At 35.9% G+C, this 17501-nt stretch overlaps 1 protein-coding gene across 9 annotated transcripts in view; it reads right to left on the reverse strand.

Moving 5' to 3' along the window:
• RPS6KA3 (ribosomal protein S6 kinase A3) overlaps positions 1 to 17501 on the reverse strand; it is a 112275-nt gene that overhangs the window by 6166 nt on the left and 88608 nt on the right. For all 9 annotated transcript variants that reach the window (XM_086387479.1, XM_086387478.1, XM_086387475.1 and 6 more), the window contains 11 exons: positions 17341 to 17429; positions 17090 to 17154; positions 16907 to 17009; positions 14328 to 14452; positions 12242 to 12367; positions 10159 to 10248; positions 7830 to 7988; positions 5893 to 6054; positions 3241 to 3317; positions 2602 to 2719; positions 116 to 256 (listed from right to left, as the gene is read on the reverse strand). In XM_086387479.1, coding sequence (XP_086243605.1) covers positions 116 to 256; positions 2602 to 2719; positions 3241 to 3317; positions 5893 to 6054; positions 7830 to 7988; positions 10159 to 10248; positions 12242 to 12367; positions 14328 to 14452; positions 16907 to 17009; positions 17090 to 17154; positions 17341 to 17429 — 1255 coding nt within the window. The remainder of the gene's footprint in view (positions 1 to 115; positions 257 to 2601; positions 2720 to 3240; positions 3318 to 5892; positions 6055 to 7829; positions 7989 to 10158; positions 10249 to 12241; positions 12368 to 14327; positions 14453 to 16906; positions 17010 to 17089; positions 17155 to 17340; positions 17430 to 17501) is intronic.

Below are 17501 nucleotides of genomic sequence, written 5' to 3' on the forward strand. Positions count from 1 at the left end.
AGAAGTGGATGCGTGTTGAGAGGCAGTGAAAGGGCAAGGTGCTGTGGCAGAGAGACGGCATCTCACAGTCTCCCCTGGAGGGCATGTGGCATGCATGCCCCAGTGGGCTGCTCACCTTGACCAGATGTGGTGCATCCTGTCTGTTGAGTTGGTATTGCGGCAGTTGGTCCCAGTGGACAATCCAAGGATGTCTGAGCACAAGGGCAGCGGTCAGTCTCTGGTGAGGGTCCACATGAAGCATCTTTGACACCAGGTCCTGTAGTGGGAAAAAGAATAAAAAAAGCTTAAACCTGTTATTTGTTTTCCTATAGCACCTGATACTGTGTAGTATTCTTCCTTGGCTTCCATGACACTATTCTTTCTGAGGAGCAGACCTTTGGGTACAAAGCAATTTGGTCAATATGACAATGTTTAAAAAAAAAAGTAAAAACTTAAGTCTTTGTTTTCTCCTGAGTTAACAATAATTCTGGTGCATTGCAAAGGGTGAATTTACCATATTTTATGTATCTTTAAGGATTTTGGCTCTTTTTTCCCTCAGATATTCTGATTTTCTCTACATTTTCGTTGGTTTATTTCTAAGTAACTTTCAGCTACTGAAGATTTTTTTTGTACTACTGGTAAAACTGAAAAGTAGGATATAACTGTCTAATAACAGGAATTAATTGGAGTGTTCTAAATGCTCCCTCCAAAGATTACAGAGTTATTTTTATTTTTTTCTACTTCTCAATTTTGTGGGTATTCAGCATATTACATTATAATCACAAGTATTAACTGGACAAATTAGCAAAACTTATTAGTAATCATGTGGCATTCATAAAATAGGCTGTGCATTGGATGCAATTTTTTTGCATTATTTGTATCTCATCCTCACCTGCCTTTCACTCAAAAAAAATCATAAAATGCAAGTGAATGAGAACCAAATTATAAAAATCATAGAGATAAGCTAGACTTGCTTTAACTTATTAAAAAACCAGGCAATGTATAAACTATGGTACTTTCTATGGTAACATTACTTGATATGCCTGACAACCAATTGTGACAAAGTTTGCAGTGGATCCCAATGGTTAAAAATTACTACTCCACAGTGACCTTGAAAAAGGAAAATCTGATCAGTACAATGCTTAGTATTTTTCAGCAGCTCCCCAGCAATTAGAGAAAATTCCAAATCCTGAGCATGACTGACAAAACCTTTCATAATTGCGGTTCATCAGTGACCCTCTTACATGTACCTTGTACTAGTCACATCAAACTCCGTGCACCACCCTGGAGGTACTGTGCCATTCCCATGCCATCATGACCATGCGTGGGCTGCTCCCTCAGCCTGGGATGGACTACATCCTTCTGCTTCCCAAAGCTGCCTGGCAAATCCCTTCAATGCTTCTGGAAAGCCTTCCATGAAATCTTTCTGATCAAACATCATCTGTGAACTTCTTTAGCACAGTAAGCAGAGCATTGTAAAAGCACATGTGACACTGAACTGTATATTTCTGGCCATCTTACAACTAGACTGAGAGCTCTCTGAGATCAGGAATTCCATCTGAGTCCCATCTTTTATCCCTGCCACCTTCACTTATTAAGCACATTGCAGGTGCTCAATACATGAATTTTAAAAAAGTAAAAAGTACCAAGAAAAATGAATTACCTGGTTTAAGAAATTTTATTGTTAAACAAAGGGAAAAGCTAACATATCATTTAAAATACAGTTACAATGCTAAATATTATCAACACAGATATTAAACTAGTCAACTGAGGCTTCATATCGATGCCAAAATTATCTATAGAAATTTCTGACATATCCTATTTACTAATGCAATTATTTCAAGTCAAGCATCCACCTCTAAGAAAAAGGAGTGAGCACTTTTTACCAATATGTATCTTCCTCATCTCCTCTATGTTTTTCTTATTTTGAAATGGAAAACTTTGCTCTTCCTTTCAAACAGAATTTTCTTCAAATGAACTGAAAGTGAAACTAGAGCAGAGTTAGAAGGCAAATCAATGCTATTCAGGGGATGGCAGGTTTGCTAGCAAGAAAGGCTTTTCAAATGGATTTCAATTAGACACTATAAAGCTAAACTACTATTTATTGTGAAAAAGATAGACCCCTTTCTTCATAATATGGACCAAAAATAGAACATGGTACAGTTACTCTAGGGAACAAGGACTTTGGAATTGGCTGTTTCTTTTGAAGCACCTACTCATGCCTGGTGTGTAACTGTGGAGAAGTTCACACTAAAATTCCGGGCTTTGGTTTCCTACTGTGAAATGGTGACACTACTAGCTATTCTACAGAGTTGTTAAGAGGATTAAAGGGGATAATTTAGGTAAAGTGCAGTGTGAGGCACAGAGGAAACACACAAATCATGAGGACCACAAGTATTATTCATCATGTTCATTACTGAGCAGTAGTATGAAATATACAGATAGTAAGGCCAAACCAATCTATTCTGGGAAAGAAACAACATAAGTGGTCAATTTTTGAGTCTGAGGTATCTGGTGACATCATTTCAATACTGCTTTATCAAGTTTCTAACTGATATTTTTTCTCACTAGAGATTATGAAAAATTATTTTCTCAAAAGCTTTAATAGGAAGCCATACTTACCTTTGCTGTGTCTGAAACAGAATTCCAGTAGCCACCACTGAGTGAGAATTTTCCACTGCCTATTCGAGCCAGTATTTCCTCTGGTGTATCATCAGGGCCATTTGCAAATGGAGTGTAACTAATTTATAACAGAATAAAATGCTAATGAATAAAGTTTCTTTTTTCATTGGCAATTTTCATATTTATTTGCAATATCCAAAAGTACTCTAAGTAGTTCATTTAATGTTACACCTCATTAAAATCTACTTAAGTAAAAATTAACAACAATATGAAGCTTCATAAAGTACCAGGTCAAGGTATAGGTTATGAAATATTAATTTATATTTAATATACAATAATATAATTAAGACATGACATACTATAGAATAAAATATTTAAAACAGTATATGTTTATGACACAGAGTACAAAAAAGATATGAAAAAAAATCAACTCATAACCTGAAGAACTTAATAATAGTACATTACAGAAAACAATAATACAGGTATAATAGTGATACACACACATACACATAGAATTGTATTATTAAACAACAAGAGAAACTATGGAAAGAAAGTATTATAAGAGATTAAAAGATAAATCTAGATAATGTAACCAAAATATTGATGAATAAATGCTTACAACATACGGTACACACTCACCCAGTAAGCATTGTGTAGAGGAGGACACCAAGACTCCATATGTCACAAGCAGCATCATAGCCTTGTCGTTTTAAAACCTAGAAAAAGTAAAAATTAGTATAAACACACTATTGTTTATTATACAGATTTGGATAGGCTGTGAACTAAATTATGTCTCCTAAATCAATGCATACAAGAAAAACAGAGCATGATTAACAAACAAGGCAATATAGTAATACTATTTCTAGAAACTTCTACTAATACTTAATATATATAAATTTAAAATTTTATATTCAGATTAATTTATCAAATGCTGCTGTGGCACACAGAGGACTATAAAAATAAACTGAAGGTAAATTTCTTATTTAAATGTATTTATATTTTGTAAGGGGATGCAGAAATAATTAACAAAACAAAGAAAATATAACAGTATAAATGGTATAGGGCAAAATTGTACTTTTATATGTATACTCAAGATTTAATCATCACTATTATCAGGCATAAACTGTGACAAATACAAAACAAACTGTTTTCTGTAAGAAAATCAGAATCTTGCAAAGGAAATAAACATATATGTAGTTAATTCAACATGATAAGTTTTCTAACAAAACTATGTTTCAAGGATATAGGTATAAAGATGAAGAAGCAATTCACTCTTGACAGGGGAGGGAGGGAAGGCTCGGAGGCAGCCTGTTGTATTGGGCCGATAAGGAAGAATTCAGGAGGCAAAATCAAGAGGTGGGAGAGAGCAGGGCAAGAGAGCTGAGCCTGCTTAGTGACATGTAAGTTCAGTGTGGCCAGATTTCCACACAGGGGATTCTATAGAGAGACTGAAGACTTCTTTTAAAGGTTTTTAAATTGTTTATTTGGCCACACCATGTGGCTTCTGGGATCTTAGTGCCCCAACCAGGGATCGAACCTGGGCCCCAACAGTGAGAACACCAAGTCCTAACTACTGGACCACCAGGAAATTCCCTGAAGAGCTTTTTATAAATATCATGTTAAGGAATCTAGGTGTTTTTTTTCCCATGCAGGCAATCAGATGTCATTGAAGCATTAAAGAGGAAAATAAAATGAGTGGATGTGTACACCAGAAAGATAACTCAAGGCATAGAGAAAATGCTGGCAAGAAGAGAGAATGGACACAAGGCCACTCATTGGAGGCAATTTGTAGCAAACTAAGTGAAAGGCTGTGAGGATCTGTACTAAAATAGGACATAAAGAGGAAAAGACATAAAGATAAAATGGGAAGGACGCAGTAAAGATTGGATGTACAGGGTAGGGTAAGGGAAAAAAGGTCTAAAATATTTAGGAATCAGAAAGGAAAGGATCTGGTGATCCACTGAATGTGGAGAAATAATACAGGAGGAGGATTTTGCGAAGAGTTAAGAGGTCTAAGGACAGTTTGATCATAGAAGATTTCCTGAAGGTGAATTTAGAGGCAGGATCTGAAGCAAAAAAAAAAAACATTCCAATGTGCCAAGACATAAAAGCTACATGGTGATTCCAAGAAGCAGACTGCTTATATGAAGTAGGAAATAATCATGAGGAAAAATGAGATGGCTGGATTAGGGGGACATGCTTGGACACCAGTGTGTAGTCAGAGGCTGTGGAAATGTCAACAAAAAAGGAAAAAACCTGTCCCTCATCAGTTCTAGTATCACTGGGAGAACTGAATCAAATAATCTTATAAATTTTTTTTTTCTGTCTAAAAAGTAAAGTTTGGAAAACAGAGAGGGGAATCCAAATCTATAATACAACTAGTCTAACGTTATCAACTATTATCATTTTTGTGAAAAATCTAGCACATGGTAAAGCACAAACTTTGTAGCTGGGTTGCTTGGGCTCAAATCTAGATCTGACCTCAGGCAAATGGCATCACCCCTCACTGTGCACCTTGTTTCCTGTAAAATGCAAATAAAAATACTCACCTCACATATTTATAATGAGAACAAATTATTATACCCAAATTAAAGCTGAGAGGATGAAATCTGTTAACATACGTGCCTGACATGCAAGCCTTATATTAGGATTAACTATTGTTTTTTATTATCTTGCTTCTAGTTATAATTTTTTTACATAGTGATAATCCAAAGGCAAGAAATTTTGAGGACAAAGCATTGGATTTTAGAGATGCTATAATGGGGAACTGCAATTTCTTAGGAAAAGAAGAAACCTGATCAAAGCAGCGCTTGAGGAAGACTTCAGCAGCTTTGCAACATCTTTGTGGACTGATCAGACAATGACAAAAGGGAACACCATGCACCTAGGCTGTGGCAGTCACCTGGGGCTAGTGAAGGAAGCAGGGGCTAGGAAGGCAGGTCTGTGAACAGAAGAAGCCCAAACTGGTTGTAGGGGATAACAGAGATGCTAACTGGCTACAAAGCTAAAGACAAGAAAAGACCATGATGTTTTAGCTTTAGAAATATAGGAAGATGGTGACAAAAATCAGGAAATTCGAAGAGTATCAGGAAAGAATTTTCCAGGCAAGAATACTGGAGTGGGATGCCATCTCCTTCTCCAGGGGATCTTCCCGACTCAGGGATCAAACTCAGGTCTCCTGTATTGCAGGCAGACTCTTTATCATCTGAGCTACCAGGGAAGATGGGCAAAACAAAGCAAATGAGTCTTTAAATATACTGAAATATTGCAAGCAAACTCTTTCACAATTACCTCTGGTGCAACAAAATTTGCCGTATAACAAGGAGTCATGAGAAGACCATTTTCTGCTCTTAGTTGTTTAGCAAAGCCAAAATCACAAATGCGAATAGATTCTGGATTGCCAGATTCATCCACATAAAGAATGTTGCTAGGTTTCAAGTCTCTGTGAACCACCTAATTGAAATACAAATTAAAGAGCTGCATTAACAATATGTCTCCATTATGGAAAATTATTTATCACAAACTTAACAAGATGATTGGTAGTGACCTTCACATTATTCCAACAGTATAAAATACTGGTAGTGTAAGTATAACTCTCTCACACAGAACTGTGGCAAGGAAAGGAGGAGGTAAGAACAGTATTTATCTCCCCCCTCACTTTGTCCAATTAAGTGGATTAATGAAAAATGCAAATAGCAGTAATATCTGTCTCCAAGTTATTCACTGTTCAACAAATATTAACTGAATATCTATCATGTACCAGGGTATTATACAAGGAGTTGCAGATAACTCTGATGAACAAGACCTGTAAGATCCTTGCCTTTACATGCCAGGAGCTTACCCAGTAATAAGGGAGGCAGAGAATAAATAGGTGAGTGACGGGGCACAACTCGGGAGGGTCAGGAAGGGTCTCTAGAGGAGGTAACAACTGACTTAAGATCTGAAGAACTGAATGTAGAAGCCAGAGAAGTGGGGGTAGTCATTCTAAGTAGAGGGAATGGTGTGTACAGTGGATAAATATAATAAATGTGTGGACAGGCTCAACGGAACAGGCATGGGGTTTAAGTGTAAAAAGGAAACAAAAACCCAGATTTACCTAAGTCCTGCCTATGTGATATCCAAGCAACAATGGCACACACACAGAAAGATACCATTCCTTTAGAGTTCTGAATTACTTTCTCCCTTTAATCACCTACTGGGATACTTCTTTTATCTTAAGTCTCTCTGATGCCCCTTATTACTTATTAGACCTATGTGTTTCTTCCATCACTCAATTCTTAGTTTATGTTCTAATCAGTAACCTCAGTTTCACATCCTAACATCCAGAACTTTACTTCTCCAGACCAGTTATTATTTTAATAACTAATTACTGCTGAGGCACTAAGAAAAGAACATAGAAAAGTTAGATGACTGTAAAGTCACAAATTCTTCAGTGAAAACTGAGTTCTATTAGTTTCCAGTCACAGTAATAGGCAAATCTTGAGCAGCTACAAGTGAAGAAGCTCTAGAATTAAATGAACACTTTTCACTTGTTAGCTTCTAGGGGCAAAGACAAAGAAAACAAGAATAATGTACTGAAAATAAACTCCTTAGGAAGAGGTCTGTTATTCTTTTCTTGCCTCCCATTCCTCTTTGCTCCTCTGCTATTCTTCTTTCCTTCCTCTCCCTGCTCCCCACCTCTCTCTTGTTCCTCTTCCCTCCCAGACTCACTTCTTAAAAAAAAATGGTTTTCTTTTTTGGTCCATTTACTAAAAATCTGTAGGCAGGAATAAAGGAGGAAAGCACCCACCAGTCAGAATGCAGGTGGCTCTTTGGCCTAGTCTGTTTGAAGGATTTCCTTTTATAAGTGAATACAACTCTGGTTCTTGTCTAAACTCTAAATGGGCCCAATTCTCAAGAGTATGCAGTGGCCTAGCAAAAGTGGTGCTGTTTTCTAGGTCACAAAATCTCACGTACTTCTTGGGAAGTGTAAGAATTTAATGTTTATAAACAAGCTAAAATTTCAAAGAAGAACTTCAGGCTCAATGGGAGAAATCTGCATAGTGGAAAAACAGCAGCATAATTAACGTAATATAGTTATTTTTCTTTACATGCATAAACTAACTTCTAGCTTTGTAATTTCAGCTTAAATACTAAGAGTGAAAAAGAAGAAAGGAATTTGTATTTTATACCAAATTTCATAAGGTGTTTTATATACATTAAGTTAATAAAATGTTAAAAATACTTACCCCTTGTGCATGAAGATATTCAACAGTTTTGGTAATAGTAAACAGGACAGCACTGGCCTCTCGCTCAGAGAAAAATTTCTGCCTAAGAATTTTATCCAGCAACTCACCCCCTTTCATAAGTTCTGTCACTACATACACATATTTTCCATCATCATATACCTGTAAAATTCAACACCAAAAATGCAAAAAGTTATGTGAAGCTTTAAATGTGCCCAGCATGAAGTTTAACATAGTAAAGAGAAATTAAAACTCAATTTATATTCAAGGAAAATTTTACTTATCATAACCAATGAAGGATATAAAATTTGTAAACAATTTTATACACATAAAAACTTTAAAATAGGAATTGATGAGACAATGTCAGAAATAAAACCCTCTGATTTCCTTCCGTAAAACTTAACTCAAGGCTATCAAAATAGCTATGGGTGTGGAATGTGAAGGGGCACTGAACTTCTGCTCTTAGGGTGTGTTCCTCTTGATCTTTCTACCTACTAATGATGAGAGGGACTGCTACAAAAACATGTGATTGAGACTTTCCTGGAACTTCTACAACTGCAGAACTTCTATATTTATTTGCACAGTATAGTGAATTATTCTGATTTTGATTAAATTGAAGGACAAGCTGTGGCAAGAATTAAGTAGGAAGATTAAGTAGCAAAGAGAAATTCCATTCAACCATACAGAAGCATACCAATTCACTTCTAATGTAGAAAAAGCAAGCTCAATGTAATTTTGGATTTATACTCTAGGCAAGCCCAAACTGAAATAACCCTCTCCTTAAACTTCAGGCCTTTTTATTCCCCTCTTCTCATAGAGTTACTGCACAGCTCTGTTTAGCTCCCTAAAAGATACCATGTACTGGGGCCCCGAATATGGAGAAAACAAGGTACCTGCCCTCAAAGTTTTTATTCTAGTAAGGAGAAACAGACATAGAAATGAGTTTTAAAAAATGTTGGCGATGCTGTAACAAAAGGGGATCATTTTAGAGACTTTGGAATTTGACATGAAGGAGCAAAGATATAAAAAATAGCAATAGCTTAGGGAATTCCCCAGGCAAGACTGAGATTAACTATTCAATATTTTCTACATTTCCTTTTTAATGTATTGGTTGGATTCTTGGAGGTTATATTAATTAAAGAGTCACTTAAGTGAAACAGCTTCACATTTTAATGGATTATATTAACCTCCTCTAACAAGGAACAGTGATACATTATTCTGAGGAAACTGGAGTTTCAGTTAGGAAGGATAAACGCTGGAATTCACAAAACCTCAGAGGTGAAAGGTACCTTAGGAGTCCTCTGGCTGAGTTGGCTACATGACATTTCTGGTCTATAACACCCAGACATGGCCTCTAAGCCCATATGAGCACGATCAACAAGACAGGACTTAATGCTGCCTGGGGGAGTTTGCACCCTTTGTCAACATCTCTGTTATGACAAAAGCCAATGGTAGCAGGAAGGGAAACTTCACTTGTTTTGGGGGTGGTGGTGGGCAGAATATGAAGCCTGAAGGACGTAATGCCTTAGCTAAGTCTTAGATTGTGGTAATTAGCCAGGCAAAGAAGGGAAACGGTATTCCCAACAGAGGGAATCCCATAAAAGAAAGAGCAGTAGAAGAAAACACACACACAAAAATGTACATACTTGAGCATGGCTGGAGCACAGGGTATGTGAGGAAGTGTGAAAACTACAGACGGAGGAAGGCAGGGACCAGAGGTGATGGGCAGCCTGAACTACAGGCAGGAAAGTAACGTGGTTACTTCCATAGAAGTGGTAGCTCCCTCTGTCACTACTATGGAAGACAGTTTGGGGAGCCTATGGAGCCTCCCCTATGGCTCAGATGGTAAAAAATCTGCCCACAATGAGGAAGACCTGGGTTTGATCTCTGGGTTGGGAAGATCTTCTGGAGAAGGAAATGGCAACTCACTCCAGTAATCTTGCCTGGAGAATTCCATGGACAGGGGAGCCCGGCAAGCTGTAGTCCATGGGGTCGCAAAGAGTCAGACAAGACCAAGTGACTAACACACACACACACACACACACACACACACACACACACACACAACCGGAACCTGACCTAGTTCAACCTGAATATAATTAATACCTAAGTGTTCCAATAAATACTGATATTAAGAGCAATAATATCATTAGTACTTTTCTTCTTAAAGGCAGAAAAATTAACTATATACATGATTTTTTTCTGTAACTTGAATTATGTATGTTGTCCTCTATTTTTTTTGCTCACTATATTGAGTCCTTTGTCTAACACATGATTCCAAATGTGAGTCAGACAACTGATTCAAATGATCTATGTTAAACAATCTACTTACATCCTTTAGAGTAATAATGTTTGGATGCTGTCCATAACGAAGAAGAATTTCAATTTCTTCTGTAGGGTCTCTCTTGCTTTTATCAATAATCTAAAAGGCAAATATTTATCATAAAATTTCATGAACTATACAGTATAAACTTTAAGTATTTACAGCTACAGACTTAGGTGTTATTTTGTGTAAACATTGTATTTATAAGCCACTTACCAACGATTTTTACTCAAGTACCTGGCCAGATTGTCTAGTCAAAATTTGAATGCCAGTCTTGATATAGATGGTAAGGCCATAAACTCTATGCCCTGAGTCACATTCACATCAGGTCTGTCTAGTTTAAGTTTGTAACAAGTTTAGGATTTAACAAAAGCTCAAAAGCCTCAAGAAAAGGTACCAAGAACACAGTTAACATAACTTTCTTCCGTTTTTAAATGTCTTAAGACCTTTGGAAACTGAGTTAACTTCTAACCTCTATCAATATAGATAATTAAGAAGAGCAAGATGTATCTTTAAAACCACCACCAGAGTATGTTTATTGTAATTCAATACAGTTAATGGATTACCTTTACTTTTTTATATAAAATGATTCAATGGAATATCCCATTAGCTGTAAGCTACTTATAAAAAATTAATTAACAGTTAAGTAGAACAAGCTTATTTTTGAAGCTAGGCAGAGAGCTAAGCAGAATACCATACCTAGAAATTCTACTTAGCTAGAATTAACTTTAATTATTATAATAAAGCCCTTTAAAATACTAATTTAGCTTTCCAACCCTTTTATGTCAGCTGCTTCTTAAGAATATTCCTCTAAATGTTTTAATCTGTTAAAGGAATATTCTATTTTTTAAAAGGCAACAAGTTTTGCTTTTATTTCATCCAAAAGGTAGTCTAAAACAAATTTTGTGATCTTCATACTTTTTGTTTTAAAATAGCTTAGTAATTAATATATGTAATAAATACCCAAATGCTCCATCATCCTAGGAAAGAGCTTGTAACTCTCAATATAGCTAAACCCGCTATCTGAAATGGACTCAGTTGTGAAAACAGTTCTTTATTTGGAGAATGGGGAAGACAAACATGCAAGTGTCCACTGTGAGCGACTGCAAATGATAGTCTGAAATCAGGCAAATGGATGATAAAGAGGAAAGATACAGGGAAAAGACATGCTAACTCAAAGGAAATGATTTTGCACTAGTCTTGTGAAAACCAGAACACATTGGGAGGCTTTATTTTTTAATTTTTAAAATTTACTTTATTTATTCATTTGATCACACCATGCAGCTTGCAGAATCTTAGTTCCCTGACCAGAGATTGAACCTGTGCCCTTGGTAGTGGAAGGGCAGAATCTTAACCACTGGACCACTGGGGAAGTCCGGTTTGGATTCAAACTTTCTCATAGAGGCATGTGTCTTATTTTTTGGCTAAGAAATTCCTTATTGTCTTAGGACACTTAACTAAATTAAAACAGCTAATGATGATATATTTTATGACACTTGTTCTTATTCTTTTATTGGTTCACAGATCCTTTTAAATGTGAAGGATGTATTAATATTTTTGCCATAAAAATGTACACATACAAAATCCAGCATAAAATTTCGAGGAACTCCCTGAAGGCTTGACTATAAATGGGGACTTCTGAGAATAAAAGGCATGATACTAAAAACCAGGTCAGGTGAAAACTGGTACCGCCTTCCTCAAACTGTATGTATGCTGCCTTATCTTTCGAGCTTACAGGGGAATCTTATGGTTCCAGATTAAGATCCTGAAGATCATTAGTTAGACATTTAAATTACCTTACTTTTTTATAACAAGAGGACACACTTAGCAAAGGAGAGTGTAATTTTTAACTGGTACTAGCATGTATGAATAAGAACTGTTAGAGTTGCATTTTATTTATTTTTTATTTCTTAAATAACACTATTATTACAGAAGCAATACATGTGCATTGTGGAAAATTTAAAAGCACAGAAAGCAAAATAAAATAAAAACATCACATTTCTACCACTATTCATACCTTAATGTACATCCCTTCAGATCTTTTTCTTACTTTTAAGTATTAGAATTGCATTTTAAATCTAAAAACACTTACCTTCACTGCAAACTCCATGTTTGTGGCTTTATGTATACATCTCTTGCAAACAGAGTAGGAGCCAACTCCAATATCTTCTTTTACTTCATACCCATCAGTAAACTGGATACTGTTCCTGTGCAACTGCTACAAACACAATTATAAGTTGATAAAGAGCTCTGTAATGACTTTGGTACATTATGTAATACGGAAACATCAGCATGTACTGTAAATGAATTTAGTAAAATTAAGAGTGAATCTTAACTGCACTCATTCTTCTACAACTTTGTATTTCAGAAGTGTCTATGATAAAATGCACAGCAAGAAATACTCCTTTTTAAAAAGCTTATGTTAAAAAGAGAAAACTGAATATGCAGAACAAAAAACATGGAGCTACGTGGTTTTTGACAGCCTTGCCTGTGATCATTCCCCATTCTACTATCCAAACGGCTACAAGCCTTTGAAGCAAATGGGGAGATGTTTGAAACCTCTGGTATAGAAGAAAAGATTAGAAAGATTCAGAATTAGAACATCTGGATTCTTGTCTTAGATGCACCACTTGTAGGCCATGTACCCTTGAACTTGTGTATTCTCAGAAGGTAAGGATTATAGAAAATAATGTATCTGAAGGTGATACCTATTTTATTGTCACTTTGGACTATCACTAGCCATGCCCTCCTTTCTCTACCCTCAAGTCATAGCTTCATTACAACTCTGTTTAGAGAAGCTGCTAATGGCTTGAGGACTAGTAACAAGGTGTAGGATGATGAACGGCAAATTACTAGTTCTACAAACAGACTGAGGGGAGTTGTTCTGCTCTTGCCTATAGTATCGAAGACACCCCTCAGCATGCCTATAGGTTAAAACTTGAATTCTACAGAAAAAATGTTTATGATTTCTGTTAGGTACAGAAGTTTTGACTTAGAAACTTGCCATACATCACATGCCTGTCATAGTAAAAGGGACAGACTATTTAAACATGAACTTTGTTAAAAAAAAAAAAAAACACCCAGTGTTTAAATTGATTTTCTAGAAAGTGGAAAGCAAGAGGACTGACTTGTAAAAAAAAAACTTAAGTGCAAAAGCAATTTAATCATCAGGCAAATTGAAGCACTATTTATACCCTAAAAACAGCTCAATGTTTCAAAAGATGTATCTAGTTCCCTCTATGATTAGGAAGATGAATTAAATTTATCTCTCAATGATACTAGGATGGGAAGAAATAAAATCTAATGGTTTGTACTACTTGTGTTCCTCTAATAATATTTAATTTAGTAGTGCAGTTTCCTGTTACACACACACACACACACACACACACACACACACACACAGAGTCACTCAGAAACCTGCTTCTGTAACTTCTTTTTCTCCTGCACTGATCAACAGAGGGGAAAAGGGAAGTAGGGGGCACCCTAAGGCAGTATCCACAGGCATTTTTTCCTAATGACAATGCAGGCTCCAAAAGCATAAAGACATAAACCTGGAAAACTTAAAATTTAAGTTCATTTTTATTTCTTATCTATTTCTATGCCAGAGGCTGGCAAACTATGGCCTCTGGCCTAAATCTGGTTTAATGCCAGTTTTTCTAAATATAGTTTTATTGGCACACAGCCATGTTGATTCATTTATGCCTATGGCTGCTTTTGTGCTACAATGGCAGAGTTAAGTAGTTGCAATAGAGATCCATATAGCCTACAAATCCTCAAACATTTATCATCTATTCCTTACAGAAAAAGTCTGCTGACCCCTGTTATAAAACATCAGTGAAACAGGAGACCTCAGCTCATCATATCTGATCTAATAGAGACAGAAGATGAAACAAACTAGGCCTGATAAACATTCTGAGGCACAGGAGACAAGAGAGACAAGAGGGTAATATTGATCTAAACTCTCTTAGAATTCCACTTTCAAGTCATATAGGTATCCAGGATTTTGGCACATGCAACCTTTTCAAAGGCATACGAAAGAAATTTCTAAGGGTCAATGATATATAATGCATTTTAAGCTGCTCACTTAAAGTCAGCAGATCAAATCTAACATAATTATTCACACAATGAACTATATCTTACAACATTTCAAATTTAAAATTACTTAGACATTCACTCACCTGAACAATTGAATGCACACCAACTGTCTGCATAGCTTGGCTTTCATCATCTGAGGTAATAGCAACAAAACTAAACCCTCGAAAAAGCTGATGTGCATTAGCACTAGGTGGAATGCCAGGTGAATCTGAAAATAATAATAAATTACTATGAAGGCAACTGCTTTGAAAGGTAATTAAGGGAAGAACTGTCCACATTATGACCTTTCTCACTTATTCTGGAATTCTACTTCTCAGGTATTCAGTGCTTTCAGGATAACTCAGTGAGGCACTGTATCAGAACTGTCCTGATGGCTTACTGCCATCACAACTCGGACATCCTAGTCCCTTAGAGCCCAGAAAATAGCTAATTCATTTGAAGAATATACTAAATGAATGAATTACTGGGTTACGGTTATTCTATATTAGCACTGTCCCAAAGAATTTCCTGCAGTGATGAAAATTTTCTTTATCTGTGCTGCCCAATATGGTAGCCTCTAGCCACATGGAGCTACTGAGAATTCGAGATGTGGTTAGTGTGACTAAGAAGCAAAGTTTTTAATTTTAATCAATTTAAATAGCCACATATTGCTACTGGCTACCATATTAGATGAGTGAGTGACAGTGAGTGAAGTCAAGTCACTCGCTCAGTCATGTCCAACTCTTTGCAACCCCGTGGACTGTAGCCTACCAGGCTCCTCTGTCAGTGGGATTGTCCAGGCAAGAAAACTGGAGTGGATTGCCATTTCCTTCTCCAGGGGATCTTCCCCATCCAGGGATCGAACCCAGGTCTCCTGCATTGCAGGCAGATGCTTTACACTCTGAGCCATCAGGGAAGCCCATATTGGACAGTCCAACTCTAAATAATAACCTAACAATGCTATGGCTACTGGTTAGAGGGAGATACAAGGTTCATCTACAGATAATTTAGGAGAAACAAATTTAGTTCAGTAGTCTCAAGACATAAAGGCAGAATCTAGAAATCTAAACTCCAGTTAAAGTTACTAAATATATAAAATATCAAATGTATATATATATAAATTATATATATATATCTCCTAGGACAATCATGGTATGCAGTCCTTAAAATATATTTTACAACATTTACATGTATACTTATTCAAACTGTCTCTGTGGAATCTATTGGCATTAACAAAACAGAAAAATACTTTCACAATACAGCTAATGTTCACTATAAAAAGAAATAATAAAAGCATAATAAATGTGTTATTCATAAATATAAAAACCCAACTAGGCATACTAATATTTATAAACATACTCTAAAGGCTATAGGCAAGCAAAAAACAAATAAATCTACTTAAACATCAACTCCACATATAATTCTTTTTAATATTAGCTTGATATCCTCAGCACTATATATTTAGTGAATTTTACATTAACGTGGCAGTATTATACTGAAAGTGAAAGTCGCTCAGTTGTGTCCAACTCTTTGTGACGCCATGGACTATACAGTCCATGGAATTCTCCAGGCCAGAATACTGGAGTGGATAGCCTTTCCCTTCTCCAGGGGATTTTCCCAACCCAGGCATCAAACCCAGGTCTCCTGCATTGTAGGAGGATTCTTTACCAGCTAAACCACCAGGGAAGCCCAAGAATACTGGAGTGGGTAGCCTATCCCTTCTCCAGGGGATCTTCCCAACCGAGGAATCGAACTGGGGTCTCCTGCATTGTAGGCAGATTCTTTACCAACTGAGCTACCAGGGAAGCTCCATTATACCGAAGACATCTGCTAAGAAAACCTATCTGGGCAGAACATAAGATAGAACTGCTCTATTCTAAGATTTTCCCCCTATCAAAATAACTTGTATTAAGAAAGCAAAGTAAAATACTTCCATGTATCATCAATTCTATGCATATCATTGCCTATGCATTTGATAAAATTCTATTCGTGTATTAATCCAAATTTCTAAGACTGCCTTATAAAAATAAACACCCTTCAATGCTAATATTATAGGCTGTCAGGCTTTTTGGCTGTAAAGCTTTATATCCAGATTTAAATGATACACACAAGTACATTTTCTATTTATTTACTTGTCAGTGATAAACCTGGGATTTGATACACCTAAATAAGAGAATATTAAAGTGCAAAATACACCATTATGTATAATGCACATATAAATTAATGAAATATAGCTTACCATTTAAAAGATCACTTCTCTGTAACAGTTACAACAGTAATTTTAGGATATCCTAATACAGGATATGAATCATTTTGAAGTTATCACATCTCACATAAAGTTTAAGCTATGTTTGGGATTTGAACTTTAGAAGTATTTCCACAAACACTATTTATGCTGGAGTACTTCATGTGAACATAGCCACAAGTAAATAAATGCACAACCAAATAATGTTTTCAAATCAGTTTAAGGCACAACATAATTTGCTAAAAGATTTAACAAGGACCTTAATTTCTATAACATGCTATAAAGGATTTACTAATGATCTACTTATTGCAGCAGGGATATTGTATGAAGCGGAGAAATGAGGACAGCATAAAGATTTATATTAGATAAGCTTTTCTGATTGAACAAGAAAAAATATACAGACTGTCTTATATTTGGGTTTTCACATTTTCTCCTTACCTTTGGGAGTTTTTGCAGTAAACTCAGGATCAAAATAGAAAGTATCTTCAGGCCTGCCAGTTGCAGGTTTAAAAGGTGGATGAATTTCTCTTCTATACAGTTTCTGGTAGGGAAAAAGAGAGCCTTAGTCATGTGTTAATTATTAAAAAAAATATTTCAAGCAAGTTTTCATTCGATACTTACATTCCAGTCTATAGTTGAGAAAAATGAATGTCTTTTAATTTCTTCAACTCCATCTGGTCCTGCACCTATCAAAAATTAATTAGCTTTGATTAAATGGCAATTTTATTTCAAGGATAGATATACAATGCTTATTTAGTCTTCACTTTTAACACCTGCCCTAGTACTTCATAATTCCACAACACAAATATCCATCCACCCCCCAGAAAACAAATATCACCAAACACAAAAAAGAAACAAATTAAGAACTTTACCTAATCTGTTTGCAGGATTTCGTTTGAAAAGCATTCGTAAAAGACTCTGGGCTTCTGGGCTCAAAAACTGTGGCATCCCAAGTTTGGCTCTAAATAATAAATCCATACAATAACATTTTATTTTTTGCAGGTATCTGTATTTTATTTTTAAAATGAACTTT

Source organism: Bos grunniens, chromosome X (assembly GCF_055505025.1).
Source record: "Bos grunniens cultivar Pamir isolate PY7600 chromosome X, Bosgru_T2T1.0, whole genome shotgun sequence".
In the NCBI taxonomy this organism is placed as follows: domain Eukaryota; kingdom Metazoa; phylum Chordata; class Mammalia; order Artiodactyla; family Bovidae; genus Bos; species Bos grunniens.